Source organism: Canis lupus, chromosome 18 (assembly GCF_011100685.1).
Source record: "Canis lupus familiaris isolate Mischka breed German Shepherd chromosome 18, alternate assembly UU_Cfam_GSD_1.0, whole genome shotgun sequence".
Classification (NCBI taxonomy): domain Eukaryota; kingdom Metazoa; phylum Chordata; class Mammalia; order Carnivora; family Canidae; genus Canis; species Canis lupus.
The window spans coordinates 32,067,795-32,095,374 of record NC_049239.1 but is presented as its reverse complement, the minus strand read 5'-3'; the positions used below and the strand labels follow the sequence as shown (position 1 = coordinate 32,095,374).

Sequence of the window (27,580 nt, the reverse complement as noted above, 5' to 3'; positions counted from 1 at the left end):
GTGTAACAAGACATCTCTAAGAATGGACGAAAAGTAAGATAAATGTCAAGAGGCTAACCCAAATTAGAAGTGGAGTTTAAAAACAATCTTTTTATGGCTTACTCTGGGATTAATAACGGTATTTCACTTTCAGAACTTCAAAAAATTAAGGTGGCATTTTGTAAAACACACGCAAGCTTTACCAGCTTTTATATCCCACTTTGAGAAATCCCACTTTGAGAAATTTGAGTCTCCTTTAGAAGAGACGGGTTGACCCACAGAAAGCTTCCTAAAGCTTTTTTTGGCACAGGATAGAGGCAGCCATCACTTAAGAACATATCTGGGGAGTTTGCTAAGGAAAGAGCGGCTGGGGGAGCCAAGGCCCTGGAGTTGGAGCTTCTCATTTATGTGCAGGGACTAAGTTCACGTCATTTCTGGCTTCATCTACTTGGTTTTCTCATTGGGCCTAAAATGGTTGTGGAAACATTTCTCTTTGGGCCTCATTTTATTTTGCGAAATACAGTTTTAAAAGCCCTAGGAAGAAACCACAGCCTAAATCAAGGGCTAGAATGAATCTTCATGTACCATTTTCTGGAAGAGCAAAATTTAATTGTATTTCATGTGTAAACTAGTGCCTGGGATCACTCCCCACCCACCAATATAGTGAGTTACAGTCTCCAAAATAAAACAAAAATAAAGCAAAAATCAAAGCAGTGTACTTATTTATTAAACACCCAGAATACCAATTATATTTTATTATATATATTTCATTTGAAGTAAGAGTACTTCTTTGGTAAAGCTATTGGTGCTATACACAGGCTGCTGGTAAGAGAATATCCACACCAGATGGGAGTGGGTAGGCAGGTCGGTCTGGCATTTGTTTTCAGCTACACTAATATTCAGTAAGGTGCCATTCAAGAAACACGGTTTTCGTCATACTCCTATAATCACTACTAAGACATTCTTTTTCTTTTTTAAGATTTTTATCCATTTATTCATAAGAGACACACAGAGAGGCAGAGACACAGGCAGAGGGAGAAGCAGACTCCCTGCAGGGAGCCCGACGCAGGACTCAATCCTAGGACCCTGGGGTCACGCCCTGAGCCAAAGGTAGATGCTTAACCCCTGAGCCACCCAGGCGCCCACTAAGACAGGATCTAATGTAAAATCTCCAAATGCCCTTGTGAGATAAATGTGAATCTATAGGCATAACCTAGGTTGGAAATAAGGTCACACTTATCCACTAAATGGAGTGGGGACCCTGTTTATCCCTCTGCCAACCCTGCAGTCCAGGTGCATTGACCTGTGGAGACCACCAGCGCCCCAGTGCTGCTCAGGGCCTTCTTCTTTGTTAGGCATGGTGATGGGGGGCGGTTGGAGGGGGCAGTAGAGGGTGCCCGCGGCAGTGAACCTGGGTAAAGCCATTAAGCTCTTCCTTCCACACATCTTGCTCTTCCACTGAACACTTGATTCTCGGTCTGTGATGAGCTGTCCCCTCCCATCTTTGCATTCAACTCCCTCTCACAAAACACTTGGAGTCCAGATGGATTAGGAAAACTGCTCACAACTTCTGTAGCAATAGTAAATTCTGAGCAACAGCAGGCTTTCTGGTGACACTCAGAGCACTCACTGCACGTGCTTCCATTTTTCAAGTCGGTTTTCATCCCACAGCTTGTCATATAGTTACAGATTTGTAATAGCCTCCCTTAGTAGACCCAAGCATTAAGAAATGTTACCCACTATTTAATGGTATCTAAATTTCAAATTCCATCCCACTCTTTACAGGTAGATAAACAGACACAAAGACAAAGAGAACGGACTTGCCCATGGTCAGGAGTAAAACCTAAGTCTTGTAGCTCCTGATTTAGTGGGATATATGCTAAATTACACTGTCTCTTCAGCCCTGTAGGAACATAATCCTGGAACACTGTGTAAGCAGAATGGGCCCCAAATTACATTCTGACCAGAGAAATTAATTGGATAATTCATCAAGTGTGAAAATAACATTAAAATACTCTGCACAATTGATCGAGGACTTTCAAATAAATCCATTATAAAAAGCATCCCTTCAGGCAAGATAAATAAGATTAAAATTCAGCATAATAGATTTACAAGTTGAAAACTAGCTGAAAGTAAGGACCACAATCGCAGCTACAATTCAAATATCATAAGTTTCCCCAAAGAGTTTAAGATGACTCGACTGAAGCTAATTATCTCAGAGAAATTTTTAAAAGAGAAGCCAAACTTGAAGTCTCATTAAAATTAACATCTACTAAGTGATAAAGCAAATGTTACAAAATGTTACTTGTAGATTCTAGGTGGTGGTTGTTCATTATACAATTCATCCAACATTTCTGCATGTCTGTAAAATTTCTTAAAGAAAGTACTGGGGAGAAAGGCAAAACCAAACCAAACCAAACCCATCTATACCGTACCACCTAAAGCTTGCATGACAAATTACCAGAAATTGGGTCAGTTTTAACCAGTAATTTCACTCGCTGTTGATTACTAAACATGTGTGTACCCTGCGCCAGGCACTGTGCAGAAACAGGAACAACACCAGGTGCCTCAGTTTATTCCTGTGTGGACTGGAGTAAAACTGTCATTATGTGCTCCTAAGACTGGCAGCACTTCTTTCTTGGAATACAGGAATCCATATGCTCTTCTCTCCCCTGGCACTTCAGCTTTTACCTTGAAATCCACCTGCAAGAGCCTTGGGATAAACACACTCGACCTGCAGAAGCAGGGAAGCTCACAGGAGGCTCTCAGAAGCCACGGCTGGGAAGCAGAGCACTGCGGCTGTGCCCTGGTGACTTCCCCAGGAGGACATTCAGAGCTAGCTGCAGGCCTGGAGGGAGCAGAAGAGTCGGCCTCTCCTTCCCCTCTAGTCCTGGAGGTAGAGCTAGTGTCCGACTGAGAAAGTACTTTCAGAGAGGGGGGAAAAAAAAAGAGCACCACATCTCCTCATGTACAAGATGCTTGCCCCATCTAGAATTTTTCAGTATTTCATAACTTAATGGTAACAATTTTGGGGAAGGAAAAAGCTTTAAAATCAACATTAAAGGTGTAGGTGACATTTAGAGAAACAAGTAGGCATCTCTTTGCAAACGTATGAAGGCTGTAATTGAATATTACAATCTACAGAGGTCCATCTAATTTGATTTCATCAAATCAACCTTCTGGGAAAGTTGGGATACTGGGAATTTGCAAGTGTCCATTCCCCATTATACAATACAATGGTATCAACTGTGAAACTTACTATAGCTTATCGGGTGAATCTGGAAAATTTAGAAAAAAATGTGTATTTTGAACGAAAAATACAAAGGGCTACTGTCCATTTTTTTCACTTGTTTAAGGCATTGCACTGCTTAGGCTTTGTGGAAGTAGGCATCACAAAACACACCTAAGGGTATTGTATATAAACGATGAGCATAATTTGAGGCAGGCCAGAAAAAAAAAAAAAAAGAGCTAGAGTAACTGAATTGAAGTACAGTGCTTTCAAGTCTTAAGTTAGAAAAACCTCTCTACTAATTAAGAGTCTTTTCTGGTCACCAGAGATCTGAGGATTCCCTGGATAAAGGAATGACAAGCATTCTCCTCTTATTTAAGGAGAATGAATTCTAATTGCATGCATAATTCATAATTCCTAATTCGTGCTTAGTTTATCCTAAAGACTTACTGGTACAGAAACAGTAACGGAGAACAGAATTTTATACCTGTCACAAAAACTGTCAGATATCATCCAACATCTCTAGATTAGTCCATTATTAGAGGAAGAAGCTCGTCTTTCATTCTATTTCACTTGATTCGTCCCCACAGTGAGAGCTGAACCACACTGTGGTATAGCCTGGAGCTGTCACTGCAGAGCCGTAAAAACTACCAACTACGAATCGACATCCTTGTTTTCCCACAGCAAAATACAGGATTTGTGGTCAGCTCCTTCCAACACTGGCTTGGACATCTCTGGGAAAAGAAACAATTTCGCTATGTTTGAGAATGATGTCAGAAGATCAACACGTTAAAAGGTTAATAAAATAAAAATGCGCAGCACAAACACTTGAAAGCCTGTTGAGTGAAACCAGCATGTTTGAGTACGGCAGATTTGAAAAATATGGGAGACCAGTTTTTCCATATCAGGCTTGATTCTGAGTTGAAGTTGTAGCAAAAGTTTCTATTTGGAATGACAGTTTGACCATCGTTACTTTTGTATTCACAGTGAATGACCAGTGTTAAGTTCCTAGTTTCTTACAAAATGCGAAACGTTTGGGGGTTTAAAAAAATTGCTTCTTTGAATTAGGATGAGACCCAGCTGATGGGAAACTACATTTGAAGTACAGTATGATGTCAGCAAAAAACAAGGTAGAACAATTTCCTACTGGCAAAATCCTTTAATAAGCATTGTCAATGCTCTGGTTAGGACTTAATTTCTTAAAACAGAATTTCACGGGTGGAGTGGGCCTTAGAAACATCTAAAGCAACTTCTTATTTTACAGATGAGAAACCTGAAGCTAGAAGTTGAGAGTAGGCAAAAAACTGTTTTGGTTTGGATTAAGTAGAGTTAGTAGAAAAACATTAAACTAACCAAAGCAGGAAATGACTGGCTTCAGTACCTAAAGCACAGCCATGCTTTTAATAGATATTTGACCAGGAAGCTTTTAAATAGCATTTCCTTTTTTGGTGGGGTTGAATGTTTTGTGGCAACATTTCTTTTTCCCTCTGATAAAATAGAGGTTTACTGCAGAAAATGTAAAACATATTAAGAAAGCGCAAAGAAGAAATCATCAAAAATAGTTCAGCGTATTTCCTTCAGGCTTTTTTCTATGCAGCAACAAAAAAGCCTACCATTTACTTTTTAAATGGAGCTCAACAATTATTCATTGAAAAACAATCAGTTAGCAGCAGCAGTGCAGGGCTCCCAACCTAGACGGTGGGGCTGCAAGGATTCTCAGGAGCTGGGTGGAAGGCACAGCAGCAGCTAGAGGACACCGACTTGCCAGGAAGTGAACTGGGAACCAGTGATGAGCAGGTGGCTGGAGTGGTAATTGTGCAGAACAGGATCTCTGCGTAACCTTTATTTTCGCTGTGTAACGTAAACCCATGAGAGCAGAGCAGGAGCCTAAATGTGGGGTAGAGAGGGAGGGCAGAGAGACAAGTAAAGGGAAAGGTCAAAGTGACACTTGCTGGGTCTGCCTGGAACCAAAACCCCTCTTCTCCACAGACAAGGTCTCTTGGCTTCCTCTTGAAATTAAGGCTCATCTTGGATGCTGGTCGGGGAGCTCTGATTCGGCCCCTCGAGAAAGATACAATTCCATCTCTCACGACCAGACAGCATTAAACAATCTTGAGTGAACAGCATAGCACGTGGGTCCTCTCAGATTCTTCTAAGAGCCTATATTAGCTGTGGGACTCCCTGAGAACACGATTTCACTATAATATTTAATGTCTATAGGCCTTAACAAATTAACGCCACAAAAATCACCCCTCCCTATTGGGAACCTTTAGCCACTTCCACACATTCCACATGACCCTCCTCAGCTACCTACTGTTGGACCAAAGCAACCTACTCAGGCTAAGTCCTGACACAACCACTAGGGCTTCCCACCTTGGTTTGATGACCTCTCATGTGTATCTCCAGTGACCTCCCAAATATTAGGAAATTCTGTTTTTAGGAAATCAGTTTTGTTCCATTTAACAACTACCAGAGAGTGTTTAAATGAGCTGAAAATTTCTGGCTCAGATAGCTCCTTTCACCACCGGGGAGGTGCCTTGTTGGCTGACTAGTTGAGACACATTTTTTACATTGGAGATTGTCCGTGTGCATCTCCTTATCCCACAAGCATTAAGCCACAGAGAACATATGTAAAGCTGTGGAATTCACTCTGCACCAAATGGACAAAAAGGGATGTATAGTATAATACTGGGCAGTTGGTACCCACATTGTTCTCAGCATTCTCAACTCTGGAGAAGATGCTACTTGTAGCCTCAAGGAAATACGTAAGCCAGATAGAATAAAATACTTAAACAAGAAGACAGAGTGTTTACACTAAATAAGTAAGGTAATATTTAGGGTTTAAACTAGTTTCTGAACATCCTTAGTAAACACCCTGGGGCAGGGGGATTGGAGTGAATGAGAATTTAAGCTTTCCAAGGATTAAGGCTCAAATCCTCTGAAATCCATACAAGGTCAAATAAAATGAGAACTCAGCTCCAGAATAATAATTCTCGCTGGCACCAGCACGAGGCAGTAGTGATTCTCAAGTTTAATATATTACATATAATATAAAAATAAGCTGAAGTTTTAAGGAATGTCCATTATTATTATTTCTAAAGGTTTGAGCTTTACTAGTCCAACCATGGGCTTTTTGACAATAAAACACACTGGAGCAAAAGCCCATGGAAGTACAACAAAGAGGTATACTAAATGACAAAAGAGCTGCTGCAATATGCCACAGGCACTTCGGTTTTTGAAAAAGCAGAGAACATGTAGATTCCCAAGAAAAACTGGTTCAGAGATTTGTAACAGGAAGAAGGGGTAAGTGATCTATTAACATTCACTGGTGAGGACTATATTTTTCCCACTTCTTTTTTGGTTTGCATACTACTGAGAACAAGGCAAGGAAAGACACTGCTTTCTCCAGACTTTTTTTTTTTTTTTTTTTTTTGAACAAACGCAGGGATGCTATATCCCTGAATCAGTACTTCGTGGCTGAAAACCTTCCCTCCGGGGACTGCCCATATCGAAGCGGGTAGAGACCTCACAGCGTACTAATAAAGTATCATCCTTAATGAAGGTTCTTTGTCTTAGGGCTTCCAGATGCATAAAAGTCACGTAGCCAAAACCTTTTGGGTTCCGTGGGATCGTGGGTCTCTGGAAGGCAAGCAGCTCTGGTTTGGCATCCATTATCTCTTCATGGTTTTGCCTGACGGGCGCTTCAGATTGATCAAGAATCGCAAGGCGTATTGTACCCTGGAAGGGCCAGGGGAGGTGGCTATCATACTCTCCTTGCATGGTGTGGACAAAGAGGGATATATAATTAGCACAGCGCTGAGCAGTTGGTAACTGGAGGTGCAGGCGCATGCACAGTTTGTACCCAGGCTTCCCTGTGTAGAATCCAGGGCTGTGAATGACAACAGGTTTCTCTTCTTCCTGAGATTTCAGATGCATCCCGAAGTTGCCGATCTTCCAGATGTAGATCCCGTTGCACTGCTGTGCTTCTATTTCAGCAACTTTGTCCTCAAGGGTTCGAATATTTCTTTTGAGCTCACTTACATGCATGCTCTGAGTTTCCATTTTAGCAGTTAGCTCTCGGATTTGATGGTCTTGTCTTACAAGACGACCCTCTAACTGCTGAATGGTTTCTTGGAAATTCTGAACCTCTGGGTGACACGTGCTGGAAACCCGGGACACCGAGGAAGAATCATACGGCGGCACATCACGCTGAGGTACAGGAGCTAAAGCAAGGCTTAAACTCTGAACAGCCTGCCCCAACATTCTCATGTGTGACTGGGTATTCTCCTGTAGGTGGCGTGCCAAGTGATTCCTCTGCATCTAAAAATCAAGCACAAGCCTTAGGTTGAACTAGAGACTGTGAGGACCAGGAAAGGGACCCTGACAAGCCAAAGTAAAGGTTTTTAAGTCATGTCATCATTTCCCTCAATCGCCTACGACCTTTGGTCTTCATCAACTTCTTGATCCGATGAGATGATCTTGTCTCTTCACTCACTGAAAAAGTAAGGCTATGTGCTAAATACTCTCACCCTTCACTCAAAACCTCTCTCCCACCTATAAAAGTATTGGGATCTACACTCATCCTTTTCTTTTGACTCAGAGAGGACTCTCTGCTTGTCCAACATTAGTGCCTCACCTGGGCTCTCAGTGACACCCACCTTCTCAAGACCTCAGAGGTTTTGCCCAGTTATATCGCTTCTCCTTTATCTTCATAAACCTAAACCCTTTTCCCTCAGAATACATTATAACTTTCCTATTGAAAAAAAAAAAAGTCACCTCTCAATTGATCTCGTCTCTTTTTAGTTAATCCCATTTTCTCCTTCTTCCTTTTACAACTGAGAGTACTCCATCTGTACTGTCTCCAATTCATTTGTTTTACAAAACTACTGCAAAGTATAATCTTTCATATCTTCACACTCATGTCATCAAGAACATTCTGTTACATGAAAAAATATTTATGATATAACTTTTATTACAAAAGTAAGTCATGTACATTACTGAAAAACAGAAAATGCAGATGACCAAAGAAAATGAGTTACCTATGATCTCATCTAATACCATTAAACATTTTGATACATTTCCTTCAAGTCTTTTTCTCCATGCATACAATACAGAATCTTTCCATAAAATGTAATTGGTATTACATACCATTTCTTCACGTTATTCTTAAAATTACTAAATGCATGATTATAAAAAAAAAAAAGTCACATAAAAAAGCATAATGTGAAAGAAAGCAAAAGTGTAGCTGCCCTCTCCAGAAAGAATGACTTATCATTAATAGCCACTGATCTCTGGGGTGCCTGGGCAGTACAGTCAATCGGCCAACTCTTGGTTTCAGCTCAAGTCATGACCTCAGGGTTGTGAGACTGAGCCCCATGGTCTGCTAGGCTCTGTGCTCAGCAGGGAGTCTGCTTAAGACTCACCCCTCTGCCTCTCCCCCTGCACGTGCTTGCTCTCTCCTCAAATTTATAAATAAATCTTTAAAAAAATAACCCATCAATCTCAAATATTTGACACAACTGATCAGTAGTCTTGAACTAATTTTGGAAAGCATAACAATACCACCGTTTCTTGCCTGGTTCACCAGTTTCTAATACGGTCTACTCGACTCCTTTGATGGTCTGCTTCTCCTTCCTGTACACTCACGCTATATGATCTCAATCGCATCTACCATTATCATCATGAACTACCTTCCCCAAATCAATATTCTGACTCAATTTCTCTTTGGAGCTCAAAACTCATATACAGTGCATGTCAGCCATATTCCCTTCCACTGGTATTCTTGACTCCACTATAGAACAGAATTTTCTTTGATATTCCAGAATTAAAAGAAAAAAACTCAACTTACCTTTACATGGCAACCAAAGGTACTGAATGTGCATGGAATTGGGGCTGTAGGACAGTCTAGATCATAATGATTAGGCATCTGAAACCAAAACAAAGGTTGAAAAATGGTTCTCCTTGCATATCATGTTCTAGTTTAATGAGACCACATTTGAAATAAAGATTTAAAAAAAAAAAAAGATTTACATTGCATCAAAACAAAATCATATCTATGGATGCTTTTGCACAGTGCAGAGTTGAGTAGTTACAACAAAAACCAGGTAGCCTACAAAGATGAAAATAGTATTTACTTCCAAGTCACAGAGAAAGGAAAGGGCAACATCTCAGATCATCCCCCTAAATCGCTCAAAGTTCCAGAAAATGTTTCTATTGCTAGGAACTGACCCCCTCTAGTGGCATTTTAGAGAAAAGCACCTTACGATGGCAACTACAACTGCAAACTCCAGACTCTCACTGTGGTCCAGGCCATTTAATAGGGACCAGTTAACTGAGGTATGCAGTTAACTGGCTGCAGCCATTATTTCCCTCATGTTTGGCTCTCATAAATCTTACTTTCTTTTAACCAGGGCATGTTTTGGTTACTATGAGGAGATGCAGATGTTAGAAGGTATTTTAAGCACGTTAATAAAAGTTCTAAAGAAAGTTTCAGCCTTTGATTAGGGGACTCTAAAACATATTCTTTGAGGTGAGATCCATTTATGCAGAATCACATTCTTTGAAAGTGGTGCCAAATGCCCCTTAGAAATTTTGTTTGCCTGTATTCATAGATACTTCAAGCAGACAGCCAATTCTTCATTTTGCAATATCTGTAACAGCGGTCTGCAGAATTTTTTTTGTAAACGAACAGATAATAAGTATTTTCAGCTTTGTGGGTCTTATAGTCTCTGTCACAAGTATTCAACTTTTACCATTGTAGTACACTAGCCATATACAACAGACAGACTTGTGGGCATAGCTGTGTCCTATAAAATGTATTTACACAAACAAGCAGTGGGCCAGAATGGCTGGTGGGCTAGCCTGCTGATTCCAGATCTAGAATATCAACTTTCTTATCAGAGAACAGTGCGCAAGTTAGGGGCACAGCCAAGATCAAAACCTAGATTTTTCTCTTAACCTAGGGTTTTTTCCTATTTATTTTATTTTTGTTGGGTCTAATATATGATACATGGTTTCCTCTAAATATTAAAGCAGAGCAAAAAAGAAAACTAAGGTGAGACTTCATAAGCAGAAAGAAGTTTAACACCTTTAAATTAAGGTTCTGTTTTGGGGAAAAAAACCTAAAAGACTCTGTTAAAAGACACATGGAAAAATTTAGTCAAGTGACAGGTTTTGCTTGCTGCTACTTATTAAGGTAATCAATTATGATCTTTGGGTTTGCAGATTTCATGGGTATATAAATATTTAGTGACTAATATTCATATTTTGTGGGTAAACTCCCCAAATGTCAAAAGATAGCCATCAGGTGGAATTTTCCTTTCTCTATTAGTACAAATGTACAGTATTCTGTTATAACTACTACTTCTGATGATGCCCACTAACGACCTACAGCACAAATGAACAGGTGCTACTAATGTTGGAAATCTCAAAATGTTCCCACATGTCTCAGGGGCTACAGCTACAAATAATGCTCTGCTACTGAACAGACCTGCTTTTCTTGTTCATTGTTCTCTCACTTTCAGCTGATCTTTGGACACTAAAAATCCCTGTTCCACAGTGTGCAAAATATGTATTTCTTCTTTAAATGGAGATTTTTTTGGATTACTCACATAAACATGGATATTATGTTAATGTACAAATTTTAAGTATTTAGGCTGAATATTTTGTTCTTTCCGAAAGTACTATATTAATTTATGTGAAAACTTTTCAGTTTTACTACTACTTCAACCTGTATTCATTTTGCTTTATTGATTTAAATTCTCAATTAAAAACCTAACTCATTTCTTTAATCTATTGATGAAAATATTAATTTATGGAAGGGAATCATTATACCTGTTCTCTGATGAGCATGGTATTGCAGTATTCACAGATGACATTTGCCAAAGGACAGTTCTGGTCATGGATCTAAATTTATTAGAAAAATATTTTAAAAAAGCATTAGGAAATCTGAAAAAGTAAGAACAATCTATTTTTATAAAAAATAATTCACCATTAAAAAAATTAAGGACCTCAATCTGTATGAAACAGTAATATAAGAATACTGTACAAAGGTCATTTTGTCTCCAAAGGGAGCCAGTATAATAAAGATTCATCTCGCTTTCTTGCTCTTTGAAAGAACACGAGTAGTATGTTAGAAAATCTTTAAAATTACTTTTAAACTGAGGCAGAGCATCTGCCACTAGTTTGCACAAAATTTACCAATAATATAATTCTGCAAAGGCTCTCTTCTGAAAATTTCTAGCAGCACCATGACAACTTGATTCAAACTCTTACCAGGACGGTTAAAAGAACATATTATTAGGGCAAGAGGCTTTGGTACCCAGGTTCTCATATGCCCCAGGAAGGTGAGCTTTGTGTTCCAGAATACAATGAACTTAGTTAATATGCTGAGAAGTAATTAAGCTTCCAGGTTAAGTCCACTTAACTTCATGAAATTTAGGAAGACATCAATTTACTCTAATTATGCCTCAGACTTCTCTACATGTTTAGCAAGTTAGCTAACTTCTTTTCGTAATTCATTAACTTAATGAATATGCTTGACCTTCTAAGAAAGTAGAGAAAATTACCAATATGAATTTGTAAGAAATAAAGTTTAAAGAAATCTTAATTATAAAAAAAACCCATAAATTATAGGTAGATGATTTTAATAAAGAGGACATAGGATAGGAATCCTGGACTACATCTTAGTGCTAGCCTTGCCACTGACTGTATTAACATAAAATTAACCTCTCTGCATCTCAGTTTCTGAGTGGAAAACTGCTCTATCATTATGATGTGGTCAAGCACCGTGATGTTTCTTTTTACAAGTAAAAGTGTTAATTGAACTATTACCTATGTAGAGAAAAGTGATTTTATCACATGGGTACAGCTCAATAAATTATCACCATAGGAACATACTCCGTGGTATTTAATTTATCCTCTGTAAAAGTTTTAACCACCCATTTTCCTTTTCAAAGAGGAAAGTGTAAGTCTGATAAAGTAATCATTCTACTTGGCTCCAATCCAAAATTGGTCATTAAAATATCACAGAGAAAAGGGGATCAGTATATGTCCTTCCTAGAAGCTTGTGTTACTTGCAGATCTACTACAGTGGTTAAGTAGTATAAACAATGTTTTCTAAGAAAGATATACAAGTATAAACCCAAAATTTACTTACCAAAATGGTTTACTGAACCGTCTTTCTTAAAAATCAATCTTCCCACCACTGGTAATATTGACTCAGATTTGGAGTAATATCCTCTTTTATACCCTCAAATGTACATTAAAAATCTTTCTGAAAGTAGTAGTGAAATTAATAAATCCAGGTTAGTACATACCTCTTTATCTTCGAATGCCATCAATGCAGCACAGTTCATGCAAGAAACCTGTCTCCTCGGGCACTCCTTGAGAATGTGAATATTAAGTTGGCATTTTTGGAAGGTACGTTGGCACTGGAGACAATTCATGAGAGCAAACTCACAGTGTAATTGGTGATCCTATAATAAGGAAAAAGTAACTGATCAGGATTTGCCAATCCTTATGAAATTTTCTAAAATAATCTAAGAATGTACTAAAAATCTATGAATGTACCTTCTATATAGATCTGGCTACTGAACCTGCTTTGTCTAGCACACACCATATGAAGGTCTTACTAAATTTATTTTTAAAGATTTTATTTATTTTAGAGAGAGAAAGAAAGCAAGCAGAGATGGACAAGCGAGGAGAAAGTGAGGAGAGGGACGGACAAGCCTAACTTCACACTGAGCGCAGAGCCTGACATGGGGCTGGATCCCTCGACCCTGAGATCATGACCTGAGCCGAAATCAAGAGTTGGATGCTTAATGGACTGAGCCACCCAGGTGCTCCTCATTGAATTTAAATAATGGTTGTGAATAACAAGTTTATACAAAGAATGTGAATTCTCAGGTTCATGTATCCAGTTAGGGAAAGAAGTCAGATTTTCTGATTATCAATTTAGTACTGTGTCAAAAGGAGCATTCCTTCTTTAAAAGGAGATAAAGGTGGGCATGTTGCAAATACATTTTAAACACTAAATTTCAAATAGAACATGACCAATATTTAACTTCTTGTAAAACAACCAAGCTAAGAATTGTTTTATTTCATTTAAAAGCAATGCTTTTATCTGATTGCTTCAGCTAATCTCAAGCTGTAGGAGGACTCCATTTGGCTCATAATAAAATGTTTGATTTATAAAAAGAGGAAAAAAAGCATGGCTAGGACACTAAGATGATAGAATTTGTTGCTTATTTCAAGATGAGAGAAACAAAATTAAGAGGTTAACATATGACCTTTATATTTGAAATGCTCCTCTGTTTTATTGCAGATAATGTTCAACTAAAAAACTTACACTTGTAGCAGAATACTGACATCCTTCTTCTTATTAATTACTGGGGCAAAGTCAGAGTATATATGGAATAAGAAATTTATGGTTTCTACTCATATTTATATTCAATTATGAAAGAACTGGCATTAGTTCAGCAAGAATTTATTAACCAGTTATTATATGCTAGGCATACATAGGACACAGCAAAGTGCCTGTCCTCTGGGAACTGCCACGCATATATGCTAACTGCTAGAAAATAATTTTAATACCTCAAGATGCCTAAGTTCCATTTTGTGCAAACAACCTTCATTTGGACACTTCACCATCAGAGAAAGAATCTCCCGTTTTGCAAAATTGTCAGGAAACAGTTGATTTTCCAGGAGTATTTCATTGTCAACTGGGCATTTGTGACCTGCATCCCTAAAAGAAAGAAGATACATACATTTAGTAGATTTAAACAAAAATTAACGCTAGAAAACACAAACTTTATAATTCATCACATATAAGTTCTCCATTGATTATTTCCTATGGAAAATAATTTAACACATTTTATTGCATATCACCAAAATAAACGGTTCTCTTGTGGACAGTCTAATGAGTGTTCTTTACTGAAATGAATACAACTAGCACTATTTGGTAATCTATCAAAAACTATGTGGCATTTTAGATTTGGGGATAGATTTAAAGCAAAAAATGAGAAAACGGAATAGAATCATATTTTGATTGGCATGAAATGAAAAGTTAAGGGTGAGAATTTTGGCAGTCTGGCAGGCCTCTCTCCTGTTAGCAGCTGTACAACACACTAGTGAAACGGAACTAGATGTGCTGCTCATGGGCCAACAGCATGTCTGTAGTGTGCGGCTCACTCATTAAGTAAAAATTAAACCAATTAGCACCCTACGTGGCCACATTTTTAGGCTTACTCTGAACAGTCATTACAATACTCTGGTCCACAGGCAACAGAAGGTTTCCTTTGTGTTTAAGGTACAGAGTAGGGGATCCCTGGGTGGCTCAGTGGTTTGGTGCCTGCCTTTGGCCCAGGGCGTGATCCTGGAGCCCCGGGATCGAGTCCCGCATCGGGCTCCCCGCCTGGAGCTTGCTTCTCCCTCTGCCTGTGTCTCTGCCTCTCTTTCTCTCTGTCTATCATGAATAAATAAATAAAATCTTTTTTAAAAAAAGGTACAGAGTAGTAGGTAGTTAGAGCACTTCTATGTCCTGATTCCCAGTGATTTATTTCAATATCTTATAATGGAAAAACCATCCCCAGGAAGGTTGGTTATCTGTCACTCCCCTTTAACTTTCTGAGATGTCTCAATCTTCACTGACAAAATGCGGCAGGTCAGGTAGGCTACTCAATCACTCAAATATTTGTTGAACACGCCCTATGTGTGAACGAGCAGTGCTAATTGCTCTTGCAGGTGGAAAGCTGCTACAAAATGGGGTGTGCTGTTAAAGGTCTTAGAACTAACAGAGGTGGGAGACATGGTCCTTATGAGGCCTCAAACACTTTCTAAGAAGCACAGAAATAGATGCCCAAACCTAAGTGATGGATAACTGAGAGAAAATACAAACAGCCTTACAGAGTAAACTGGAAACCACTCTCCACAGCATTAGCAATCACTGCAAAAGAAAATGGAGGGATCCCTGGGTGGCTCAGCGGTTTAGCGCCTGCCTTTGGCCCAGGGCGCAATCCTGGAGTCCCGGGATCGAGTCCCATATCGGGCTCCCGGCATGGAGCCTGCTTCTCCCTCCTCCTGTGTCTTTGCCTCTCTCTCTCTATATATATACATATGTCTATCATAAATAAATAAATAAATCTTTAAAAAAAAATGGAATGGAACTGCAATACATTTCAATGCCCTGAATGACTAGAACAGATGAAAAAGTCCAGAGCTGTTCCTTTAAGAACTTCAGAGTTAAAGTTAAGTGGTCATTTCTAACTTAGAGGGAGACAGGAAAAAAAAAAAAAAAAAAGGCTCAGACTTCCTTCTGTGGGTTTTACTTCCTTTTCAGACCATTGTCCCACTACTTGCATGAACTTTGCTATTAAAAAACTGCTGAAGATTAGCTACCTTCCTGGGATGTGTGACACTTGGTAAAATACTATCTATTTTTACCTACAGGAAAACCAACAATCCATTTTTATCGCCTATACAACTATATGAACAAAAATCATTATAAACAACAACAAAAACCGAGCCTTTAACATCACTCTCACGTACATTCTAAACCAGTGGTCTCAACCAGGACAATTCTGCTGCCCATGGGACATTTGGCAACGTCTGGAGACACTCTGGCTGTCAGAGTTAGGGAGCGGGGGATACCACGGCATCCATGAGCAGAGGCCAGGAATGTTACTAAATCACCCCAAAATAATTTCCCACAATAAAAAATTATCTGGCCCCAAATGCCATGTGAAGAGGGTGAGAAAACCTACTCTCCACAGATCTTACCAATTCAACAAAGGGCAACACATTTTTTCCCAAGAACTGACACAAGTTACATGTTCCCTTACAACTTAAACCAAGTTCCAAGTATGGAAGTGGTTACCCTAAATTCAAGTTTCATACTAACATTAATTCAAAAGCTCAAAGAGAAAAACTTGTAAGACTAAGCCAGCTTAACTGACTTAAGAATGATTTTATCAATATAACTATTTATTGAAAAACATAAAATCCCCTCCAATTCTTCATTATTTTTGTTCTGTATGGAACCCCTCAGTCATCCAAAAATATTCCTATTTCTGAATTATAGTAAAATGTAACTATTTCTTAGGAGATGAATTTGAATCACTTGTGGAAATCCCATCTACCTTCATTTGGTTAAAGCAACCATGATTTACTGAGCACCAACTGTGTGTCAGGCACTTAGGAAACATCAGCAGTAAAAGAGATCTCAATCTCTGCTCTCAAAGGAGCTTATCCTCCAGTTAAACAAGAGGACAATAAACAAATTATCTGGTATTTCAGAAGATGAAAAGTGCTAAGGAAGAAAGATAAGTAGCTTCAGGGAGGCTGGGAGTGGGGAGGAGGTAGGCATGCTAGGGTATAAATAGGGTAGCTCGGTTACCGATGAGGTGAGAGCCACACTGGGGGAAGAAAGAGTATGAGCTAAGTAATTAGCTGAAGTAAGAGTATTCCGAACAGGGAGAACAGTTAAAGCCAATTCCCCAGGGCAAGAGCACAGCTGACAGGTTCAAGAAACAGCAGAATGAACTGGTGGAAGGAAGGGGAGTGTAGTAAGAGGTGGTCAGAAAACAGACTATGAGCCTATCATGCAGGGCCTTTCAAGGACCTTGGCTTTTATTCTCAGATGACCTGCTGCAATGTTCTGAGCAGAGATGACATCATCTTCCTTATTTTACTAGGTTGTACTGAAAACAGTCTGGAAAAAGGAAGGCAAGGATAGAAGCCAGAGGCCTGTGAGGGCTGACAGTGATTCAGATGGCAGCAGTAGTGGAGGCAGCAAGGAGGGATTCGATTTTGGATAGATTATGAAGGTAGAGCCATCCACTAATATTTTCTTTAAAAATACTAATTATTTTAATACATCATATGTTAATTTAAATTAAATTAAAAAAAAAAGACCTACAAGAAAAAAGAAAAACTATTGGTTGCTTATTTTACAGTTGTCCATAGACACCAGGTAACAGAATTTAACATGGCTAAATTAAGAATAACTGATACACTTAAGAGTCAACACTTTTTGTATTGCTAAGATTATCAGATTCCAGCAGCAGCAGCATCAAAGGGAAATTTTTTCCAAAGATTTTATTTTTAAGTAATCTCTATTCCCAACATGGGGCTCAAATCCACAACCCTGAGATCAAGAGCTGCACACTGCTCCGACTGAACCAGCTGGGCGCCCCTAAGGCACATTTATCCTATATCATCTTCTTACAGCATAGAGACATCCCCTAGTCTGTAACAGAACTGCTCTAAGTAGAAATAGCTAATTCACCTGTTTATTTGAGGGCCAGGACAGGACAAAATAGAGTTACCTTTGATACAGTTCTTATGCTCAGGTACCTTACTTTTCCTCCCCAAGAGTTATTTGAGAGAGAGAGAAACGAACAAACACATGTGAGCAGGGGACAGAGGCCTTGAGTCTTTAGCAGACTCTGCACTGAGTGCAGACCCTGCCTTGGAGCTCGATCTCATGACCCTGAGATAACCGCCTGAGTCGAGACCGAGTCGAAAGCTCAACTGAATGCGCTATCCAAACGCCCCGCTCACCTACCTTATTGATTTGATGATGCAAGCTTTGCAGAACCTATGGCCACACGGTGTTTGCACTGCTTCCCGTAATGCCATCAAGCAGATGGGGCACTCATACTTGCTTTCCAGGGGTGGGTCAAACTCCACATCATACCCCTGGATCTCTTCCATAAAAGAGCTGGAGAGGTTCCCCGTGCTGGTGGTTCCACTCACACTGTCATCTTTCACTGCGGCGCTACAGGAGCTGGCCATGGCAGGACAGCAGTCGCTTTCAGACTGGCTGGATCCACAGCTGTTTTCACAGTTTAGCAGACTCATAGTAACGTGCTTATCAATTGCTCTGTAGAAATAGAGAAAAAAATGCCTTACCATACACACACACACGTCACTTCTTATCTATGTAAGTTACTTTTTAGTTGATATACATTAGCTATGTTGGCATTATTTACAGGAGACTTTTTTAAAGTTCTTTAAGCTTTGCTTCATGGCTATGATCTTTTGAATTAAGCAGTTCATGATCTAGGAGAAAGACTGTAAGATTAAAAGAAGAAAAGTACCTCAACTGTAACACTTAGTTATATCATAATTATCTGCTTAACGTGTCTGTTTCCTGTGACTGAAGTCAAGAATTTTTGTATTTTCAGTACTTAGTGCAAATTTTTCTCATGTAACAGGTGCTCGTTAAGCATGTGCGGAGGAACTGAATTATGCTACTGAGGTTCCTTCAAGTATAAGGTATGACCAGCAAGCGGTGCAAGGAAGAGCAATGCACAGGGAATCAGGTGATCACACGCAAGTACTAAATGTGTGATTTGGGGCAACCTAACAATATGGATCTTGGTTTCATCTTTTAGATTTAAAATCCTACAAGTACTTCTAAATGTTCAGTGTGGGGATTTCTACGATGTAGAAAGAATGGAATTGAAAAAATATATATGTGTATATGTCCTTTTGCCTTCAGTCAGGTCAAGTGATTATGTCTCATTATTAATGACTGGAAAACCACGTGAAGTTTCATTTGCCTATGGAAAACTATTGCTTTCATGGGTAGGTGGGATGCCTTCAAATTCTAAACTGTTACAGTATTTATGAATTAGAAGCTAATGTCTAAAAGCAATTCATAGCCTATGTAACCAAGTCTCTGCTGCAGATTAATTACACCTGAGGAAAACCTTAATATGTTCCAGATACAGTTCCAGAAACAGAATGTAAGCTTCTGGTCAGTATGCTAGACATTTATCCCCCGGCCTGTCTCATTTTCATATGAAAATCCTGGCTGCCACTACACCAAAGAGTGGGTTAAGACAGTAACCCTGTATCTTTTACTTCCATACTTTCTTCTTTTACAGATACCTTTTTCTTCTCAAAAAGATCCACAAAGGATGAGGCACTGCTCTGGCTGAAGAGGCAGTATGTGAAGTGGTAAAGAAGTCAGATGCTGGAATTTGATGGTAGGGGTTTAATTCTTTTCTCCATCATTTGGTGTAGGACCCAGAAGAGTTATGTAACCTTCTCTGCTTCAGTTTCCTCATCTATAAATAGGGATAGTAACAGTACCCACCTCAGAATTACTGAGGATTAAATGTATTAGTTTGTGCAAAGCACTCAGAACTGCACCCGGAAGAATGCGTTATTATGATGTGCAGCTCTATATAGTAATTCAACAATTTTGTCGTCCCATTTTATGAAAGTGGAAACTACGGAGCATAAAAGGGTTAAGTAAACTTGCTGGAAATGGGAGGCAAAACCTGAAGTGTTCCCTTCTGGAACTGATACAAAGTAACCACAGACCAATTCCCTATCATTTAAAAAAAAATCCTAATGTTCTACCCAATCACTGTGAAGAATTCAGTCAGGGCCTTCTCACTATGTGAGCTGCTTTACAACAATACCCCCTAAGCCTCATTCCATGTTTTGGTTCAACTGCTCCTGGTTTGCAAACATTTTGGTGTGTACAATAGACTTTTACCAACCGCTACTTCAGTGATTCACTGGCTTTTACTTCTATTATTTTTGAACTTTTGACAAAGCACTCCCTTAACTAAACATTGTGGAATGTAACCACTGATAACGTATTCAGACTAAACAAATGAATAAATATTGTCATAAATTATGGCTTAAGCCCACATATCAGTATCTGGGTGTATATATTATAATCCAAAGAGGACACCGTTACATATCTTAGGGAAGGAGGGGGAGCATGGTGCTGCCCAAAAATGTGTTCCTCTAGCATCAACAGAAAGGGTCTAAAGGTCTAAGCTAAGGAAATCAACAAGGTATGTGAATCAGTCAAAATATTTTTTTAAGATTTCATTTATTCATGAGAGAGAGAGACAGAGAGAGAGAGAGAGAGAGAGAGGCAGAGACACAGGCAGAGGGAGAAGCAGGCTCCACGCAGGGAGCCCGACGTGGGACTTGATCCCAGGACCCCAGGATCACGCCCTGGGCCGAAGGCAGGTGCTAAACTGCCAAGCCACCCAGGGGTCCCCTGAATCAGTCAATTTTAAGTCAACAGAACATTCATTCACGGCAAAACACAGTACTCCTTTAGAGTAAGTTGATATAAAACAAAATACTGAGAAAGTACCTTTAACCTGCTACTAACTTTAGAAACAACTATTCACCCAAATCTATTCCTGAAATGCAAAGACTTGTAAACATGCTGCAACCGCCAAGAAGAGCTGCAAAAAGGTCAATTGTTAGGTCTTAACAATCTGAATACGGGGCGGCCAGGTGGCTCAGTGGTTTAGCACCTTCAGCCCAGGGCGTGACCCCGGGGTCCCGGGTCCAGTCCCGCGTTGGGCTCCCTGCATGGAGGCTGCTTCTCCCTCTGCCTGTGTCTCTGCCTCTCTCATGAATAAATAAATTAAAAAAAAAATACAAATACAAATTCAAGAGGCGTTGCACTTCCGAGGCAGTTTTCCTCCAGAAGGCAGGGACCTGAACACCTTGTTTTACCATGGAGGCGGCCCCCACCGGGTGGGCATCACACACCCGAGCCCGTCACAGCAAGGCCCCGGCCTCTCCAGTTCTGGAACCGGAGAAGCACCTGGGTCGGCGCGGCCTGCAAGTCTGCTCCCCAGGCGGCGGGCGACAGGTGCCCCAACCGAGCACATTCCTTCCTTGAAGTCACCAGTAGGCCTCCCCCCACCTCCCACCCTGTCCAACCTCAAAAATCAGAAAAACCCTCTTCTATCTTCCCATTAACGTATATATGCCGGGGGTCGGGTTCACACGGACAGGCTCCGGTTTTCCTTACCAGTTTTTCTCGTTTCTACCCACCCCCCCGCCCCCGGGGGCAGCGAGACGCCCGTAAACCTGTTCTCCCGAAAAAGCACGCGAATCCTATAGCGCACACTGGAGCTGCTGATACTTTAGGTGCTTTCTGTTCACATTCAAGACGCTCCTAAGTCTCAACACCCGGAGTTCCCCTAGAGCCAGATACTAGGAACAGCTTTATCAACCCGGCGTCTGGAACAATCTCTACGACTGCCGAATGCAGGGGCGGGGGAGGAAACATTCATGTCATCTGAACCCTTAAAAACACACACACACACACACACACACACACACACACACACACAACTTGCTGCCTGGGACCTCTACCGAGTTCAACGGGGAACCCAAAAATAGCATGACAGTGACAGGGAGCGATGGGAGCTTACAAGGTTTGGGGTCTGTTTTGTCTTAAAGGCTGGTAAAATCCAGGAGGCAATTCAGGGAGGGAAGGGCTAAGGACGAGGGGGGCTGGTAATCGCTGGAAGATGGGGGGAAGGGAGGGGGTCCCCGCAGGCAGGGGGAGCAGGGGGGAGGGGAGGGGGGAGGTCCTCACGGGCTGAGGAGCAGAGGGGAGGGGGTCCCCGCAGGCGGCGGGAGCGGAGGTGACGGGCGGGGGGGGGGGGGGGGCAAGGTCCCCGCAGGCAGGGGGCAGGGGTGAGAGAAGGGGTGAGGTCCCCGCAGGCAGGGGGAGCAGGGGGGAGGGGAGGTCCCCTGCAGGCAGCGGGAGCAGAGGGGAGGGGGGAGGTCCCGCAGGCGGGGGGTGGGGGGTGGGGGCAGGAGTGAGTGTTGGGGGAGGTCCCCACGGGCAGGGGGCAGGGGGCAGGGGGTCACGGAAGGTCCCCGCGGGGAGGGAGGCAAGGGACAGGGGGGAAGGGAGGGGTGAGGTCCCCGCGGGCAGGGGTGAGGGGAGGGGGAGGTTCCTGCCGCGGGGGGGGGGGGGGGGAGCAGAGGTGAGGGGGGCGGTCCCCGCGGGCAGGGGACAGGGGGGAAGGGAGGGGTGAGGTCCCTGCAGGCAGGGGGAGCAGAGGTAAGAGGGGAGGTCCCCGCGGGCAGGGGTGAGGTCCCCGGAGCGGGGGTGAGGGCGGAGGTCAGATCCCTGGTGCCGGGGGCAGAGGTGAGGGGAGGGGGGAGGTCCCCGCGGGCAGAGATGAAGGGAGGAGGAAGGTCCCCCCCCGGGGGCAGGGGTGAGGGCGCGGGGCCGGGGTGGGGGGGGGGCGCCCCGCCGGGCGCACGCGGGGAGGGGACGAGGCCGCGGCCGGGGAGACGCGGGGCGAGGACTCACCGCTCGTCACGGCTCGGCTCCGCGGGGCAGCTCACGGGGAGCGCGGCGGCCCGGACGCCAAGCGCCGCCCCCCCGGCCGCTCCAGCCGCGACCCCGGGCCGCCCGGAGCCCGAGCCGCAGCCGCGGACGCCCGACTTCCGCCTTCCGCGCGCGGCCCGGCGGCGAGGGGCGGGGTCGCGGGGCGGAGCCGGAGCGGCGGGCGGGGCGCGGGCGCCCCCTGGCGGCGGTCCTCCACGGGCCGCGGAGCCTGCGCACTGGGGCGGCGGGGGCGCACTGGGGCGATTCCAGACGATGCGCAGCCGCTGGGGGCGGGGGCCGGGGTGCAGGGGTGCAGGCGTGCGGGGTGCGGGGGGGGCGCCTCTGCGATAGCCTCCCTATCCAGGCCGGGGGAGCTGGGTGAGGCCACCTGGCCTCCGCGGGTTCCGAAGTCCCTCCGCAGCTCCGCCCTCCCGGCCACGGAAGGCCCCGGGGACTGAGAACCCCTGCAAGGGAGCCAAGCCTGTGGGTCACACATTGCGGTGAAAGCCCTGCCAGTGACACCATCCTCTTCTCTGTCGCCGGCCTGAGAAAGCCCTCGTGCGCGTCAGCGCAGGCACTTGCAGGAGAGCCACCCAGGGTCTTCATCCATCTCTGGGAAAGCGGCTTACGCTCGCCTCCAAGGGGAGGTCTTGGGGGGCAGCGGCCACACTTTTTTGAAATCACTTGTAAGGGACACGTGGGCGGGGAGGAAGATGCCGGCTAAGGTGGGGAGCGGGGGCGGGCGAGAGCAGAGGGGCAGGCCAGGGCTAGGTCACGCAGGGTCCTGTGATCCATGCAAAGGTGTCGTATGAGGAGGGAGGACGTGTGATGTCATGCATGGGAATCCCTCCGGCTGCTGCGCGGAGAATAAAGACCAGGAAGGGGGCAGCGGTTCAGCGCCGCCTGCGACCCAGGGCGTGACCTTGGAGACCCGGGATAGAGTCCCACGTCGGGCTCCCTGCATGGAGCCTGCTTCTCCCTCTGCCTGTGTCTCTGCCTCTCTCTCTGTGTTTCTCATGAATACATAAATAAAATCTTAAAAAAAAAAAAAAAAGACAAGGATGGAAGCAAGGGCAAAGGGTAAAAAAAAGAAGATTGCAGTGGGTCCGGGCAAGATGCTGACTTGAACTGGTGGGTACCAGTGGATGTGATTTGAAGTAGGCAGATTCTGAAATGCGTTTTAGCGGGGAGAGCCCCATGTCATAGGACTGGCTGACTGGGTGTGGCCTGGTGATTCCAAGGACTGTGATATGTTTTTTTAAAGATTTTATTTGTTTGAGCCTGAGTGAGAGGGCATGTGTGCACCAGTGACAGAGAAAGGCGGAGGGAAAGAAAGAAGCAGGCTCCCCGCTGAGCTGGGAGGCCCGCTCAGGGCTCAGTCCCAGGACCTCCAGGGTCATGACCCGAGCCAAAGGCTGATGCTTCACTGACTGAGCCACCCAGTGGTCCCAGGTCTCTGATGTTTTTGATGAGCAACTGGGTGTGTGGAGAATGAGAGACGACCAGGTTGGGAGAGAAGAGAATCAGGAGTTCTTTGTTCTATCTGCTGAGGCTTGACTTGCTTACTAGTGTACATTTAGGGACATTTAGTAAATTGCAAAAGTAAGGCCTCTGAGGCTCAAGGGAGAGATCAGCCCTGGAGCTGCAAATTTGTGAGCCACAGCCATACAACTGTTTGGAATCACCTAAATGATATCACCTGGGGAGACTGTACTAAGGGAAGAGATGCAATGTGGTATCTGCAGTGTGGACAAAAGCACCTTAGAGTCAGAATCTTTCTCATGCCAGGGGCAGGAAGGGCGAGACAACAGATATGTGAATCTTCAATAAAATTACAGATCAAGAAGGAGTGAGTCAATCAGAAGAATAGGAATTAGATGTGATGGAGTGTAGAAAAAGATCAGAGATCCAGTGTGGCATTCCCATGTACATTCTGTTTGGGGGAGGAAGTGCCCTGGATCAAGCTCTCCCCTAGTCTTTTATTTTCCAAGACAGGAATTTTGGAAATGGCCTTATGTCATTAATCTGTGACATCCCTGGGTGGCTCAGTGGTTTGGCTCCTGCCTTCAGCCCACGGATTGAGTCCCATGTCAGGCTCCCTGCATGGGGCCTGCTTCTCCCTCTGCCTGTGTCTCTGCCTCTGTGTGTGTGTGTGTCTCGTGAATAAATAAATAAAATCTTAAAAAAGAAAAATCTTTGAGTTGTAGAAGCAACGGCTACCAGGGGCCAAACAGCCAACGGAACACATGAAGGAATGTTATCCAATAGAAGATTCTGGCCTCGGAATATACTTCGAGTTTAGTAAGTTTCAGGACAGCCCTCATCAATTCTTTCTCCCTGTCCTCCCACCCCCATTCCACCAAAATTCCAGAGCAGGGATAGGAGGAGGTAATGAGGAGTGAAAGTGGGCAGCAGGGAGCTCAGAGAGAAGGCGAGTGAGGTGTATGAACGAGTAGATGTGTAGGGGAAGGCTCCGGGGGTAACTTCAGACAGTAATAACAGGTTTGGGGGCTATGCACTTGACTCAGGCTACTGTCCAGGTTGAGAGCAGACTCTGAGCCATTAGGAGGCAGAAGTTTAGTTTTGAATCTGCTTTGCAGTTTCTAGAAGTTCCCAAAATTGTCTATGGCAGGGGGGCCTGGCTGGCCCATTCAGAGAAGTGCAAGACTCTTGACCTCAGGGTTTTGAGTTCAAGCTCTGAGTCAGGTGTAGAGATTACTAAGAAAAGTAAATGTACTTTAAAAAATGGTCTAGGGCAATGAATTTTCTTTGGTAAAGCCAGTCTACTAGCAAGAACTAAAAATAACTTGCCCTCCTCCACCCTCTTCCCAAATCCCAGTCCCAAACCTAAACTTTTCATGGGTACATTCATTTTTCCTGCTCTTGGAGAAAGGAGGGGATCTCTCTCTCTCTCTCTCTCTCTCTCTCTCTCTCTCTCTCTCTCTCTCTTCATTTGGGAGAATGGGGGATGGTGGGTGCATGTCCAATGCACTGGGGCCGGTTTTTCCCTTGTTCACCACTTCTCATCAAGCAATGTTGAAATGATAAGTTGACCCAATTTACTGCTTTCCTTAAGGGAAATAAAGTACCAGCCAGAGGAGGTGAGTATCTGATATATTTGTGAGTTGTATTTTTATTGTAAATGAATTGCTTTTTGTCTGATGTGTGTATATTTGTTTTTTTGTGAGCTGTGTCAATGTATAGGCACACTGGGAGTAAAAAAAAAAATCAGTTTCTGAACTGACAGGGCTAAGGGTCAGGATAATTAATCAGGATAAAATAATACCCTATGTCTTGGTGCATTCTCTCTGGATACATTTTAAAAAATTACCATCAAGAAAAATCACCCAAATGTTGAAATAAGGCAAAAAGAAGGCTAGTATCCATTCAGTGTCATTTTAAAAACACATTTGCCTAATAATTCTTTAATTATCCATCGGAGAATTTGCCTATGTTTGACTTTGCTCTTTATTGTTTGATTAGAAAGCAGACACTGACGTTACATGGTAACTTACAGATTTCTGTCCAGTTAGAAAAATATAATCGCAGAGGTTAATGCACAACAGGGTTCTAACAGATTTTGTATCTAGCAACCCCATAAGTTCATTTCAGCATTCTTTTGACCGACTCTATACAATCTCTGCTTCTCCAAGTCTTCTCTGAACCGGCTTTGTCAACTTAATAATTCCCCTTAATTGATTGAATAAAATCTTAAATATAGAGCGGGCCGGATGGCTCAGTGGTTTAGTGCTGCCTTCAGCCCAGGGTGTGGTCCTAGAGACCCAGGATCAAGTCCCACATCGGGCTCCCCGCATGGAGCCTGCTTCTCCCTCCGCCTGTGTCTCTGCCTCTCTCTCTCTCTCTGTGTCTCTCATAAATAAATAAATAAAATATTTTTTAAAAATCTTAAATATGTGTTCATTCTATATCTGGTAGTCTTGTGTATAGTTTTTTGAAAATCATACTTTAACGTTATGACATTCCTATTCGACTCTGCTTCTTTCCAGTGTTTACAAATGCAATAAATTGCTCAGTCAGATTTGTTTTTTAAGATTTTATTTATTTATTCACGAGAGACACAGAGAAGCAGAGGGAGAAGCAGGCTCCACACAAGGAGCCTGATGTGGGATCAGATCCCGGGACCCCGCTATTACAGGAACATGCCCTGGGCGAAAGGCAGGCGCTAAACCGCTGAGCCACCAGGGATCCCTGGATTTTTGCATGTTCCATGGCTACCCATTTTAATGGGATAATGTCGAACCCAATCTTAGGACTTCAGGATTCTTATAGAAAACTTTATCCCTGGGTGGCTCAGCGGTTTAGCGCCTGCCTTTGGCCCAGGGCGCGGTCCTGCAGTCCTGGGATCAAGTCCTGCGTCTGGCTCCCGGCATGGAGCCTGCTTCTCCCTCCTCCTGTGTCTCTGCCTCTCTCTCTCTCTCTCTCTTTCTCTCTCTGTCTATCATAAATAAATAAATAAATCTTAAAAAAAAAGAAAGAAAAAGAAAACTTTACTCATGGTTCTGTAATCCAAAACCAAAAATGTATATATAAGCTTTTGGCTTATCTGAAATTTGGACCATATAGAGGCTTATCATTTAGCAAGTCTGAGTTCAAAAGCCTGATTTGTGTAAGTTCCTACAGATGCTAGATGCGAAGAAGTTCACACCAGCAGTGGAGAGCAGAGTACCTGAGGCAGAACAATAACAAGCATCCCGAACTGTGGCTTGAGCTTGCTTGCTGGAAAGAAGAGGACAACTATTTCCAGTGTTCCTGATTAAAATTTATAATATAATTTTCCAAAAAGGCAATCAAATAAGCAATGATTAGTTTCTTTGAATTGCCCACAATGTAGTTGAAATAATGCCTTTTATGCAACAGAATTATTTTCAGCAATTGTGTCTTTTCACTGCAAATGTATTTCAGATACAGTATGAGTCAAATAGTCTTTTGTGGAACCAGGCTGAGGAACTAGTCCCAATTTATAACATTGCTTTTATAGAAAACATGTATTTGGTTCCAAACAACCAAATAAAAATGCTTCGGGGAGAATATGCAGTTCTTTTATAGATTGGGAACAGCCTACAATGAGGTTTATTATGATGATAAAATTAAGCAAAATTAAAAGCTGTTTTACTAAAAGGGAATAAAGAGAAAGTGTGTGTGTGTTTTGTTAATGCTGTCACACCTTTTGGTTTTTTTAATAACACAAAGTAGGACATATTCCAGGTTCCTGAAGCCTTTGCCCATGTTTG

At 42.8% G+C, this 27,580-nt stretch overlaps 1 protein-coding gene and 1 long non-coding RNA gene across 4 annotated transcripts; one reads left to right on the top strand and one right to left on the bottom strand.

The window, feature by feature from the left end:
- Positions 1–684: 684 nt before the first annotated feature.
- TRAF6 (TNF receptor associated factor 6) lies at positions 685–22,420 on the bottom strand. Of its 3 annotated transcripts, none has more exons than XM_038563008.1 (7): positions 22,311–22,420; positions 17,772–18,089; positions 13,802–13,952; positions 12,526–12,684; positions 11,042–11,113; positions 9,057–9,134; positions 685–7,528 (listed from the first exon to the last, which is right to left on the bottom strand). In XM_038563008.1, the coding sequence occupies exons 2-7, from the start codon at positions 18,065–18,067 to the stop codon at positions 6,659–6,661; spliced, it is 1,626 nt and encodes a 541-aa protein (XP_038418936.1). In that variant the 5' UTR covers positions 18,068–18,089; positions 22,311–22,420; the 3' UTR covers positions 685–6,658. The 3 variants fall into 3 exon arrangements, with proteins under 3 accessions (XP_038418936.1, XP_038418938.1, XP_038418937.1); XM_038563010.1 differs by lacking the exon at positions 22,311–22,420 and adding an exon at positions 21,415–21,437; XM_038563009.1 differs by lacking the exon at positions 22,311–22,420 and adding an exon at positions 19,103–19,258.
- Positions 21,289–27,476, top strand: LOC100687377. The gene is made up of 3 exons (XR_005373343.1): positions 21,289–21,417; positions 24,536–24,629; positions 26,970–27,476. It is a non-coding gene; the product is annotated as an uncharacterized LOC100687377 (long non-coding RNA).
- Positions 27,477–27,580: the final 104 nt, after the last annotated feature.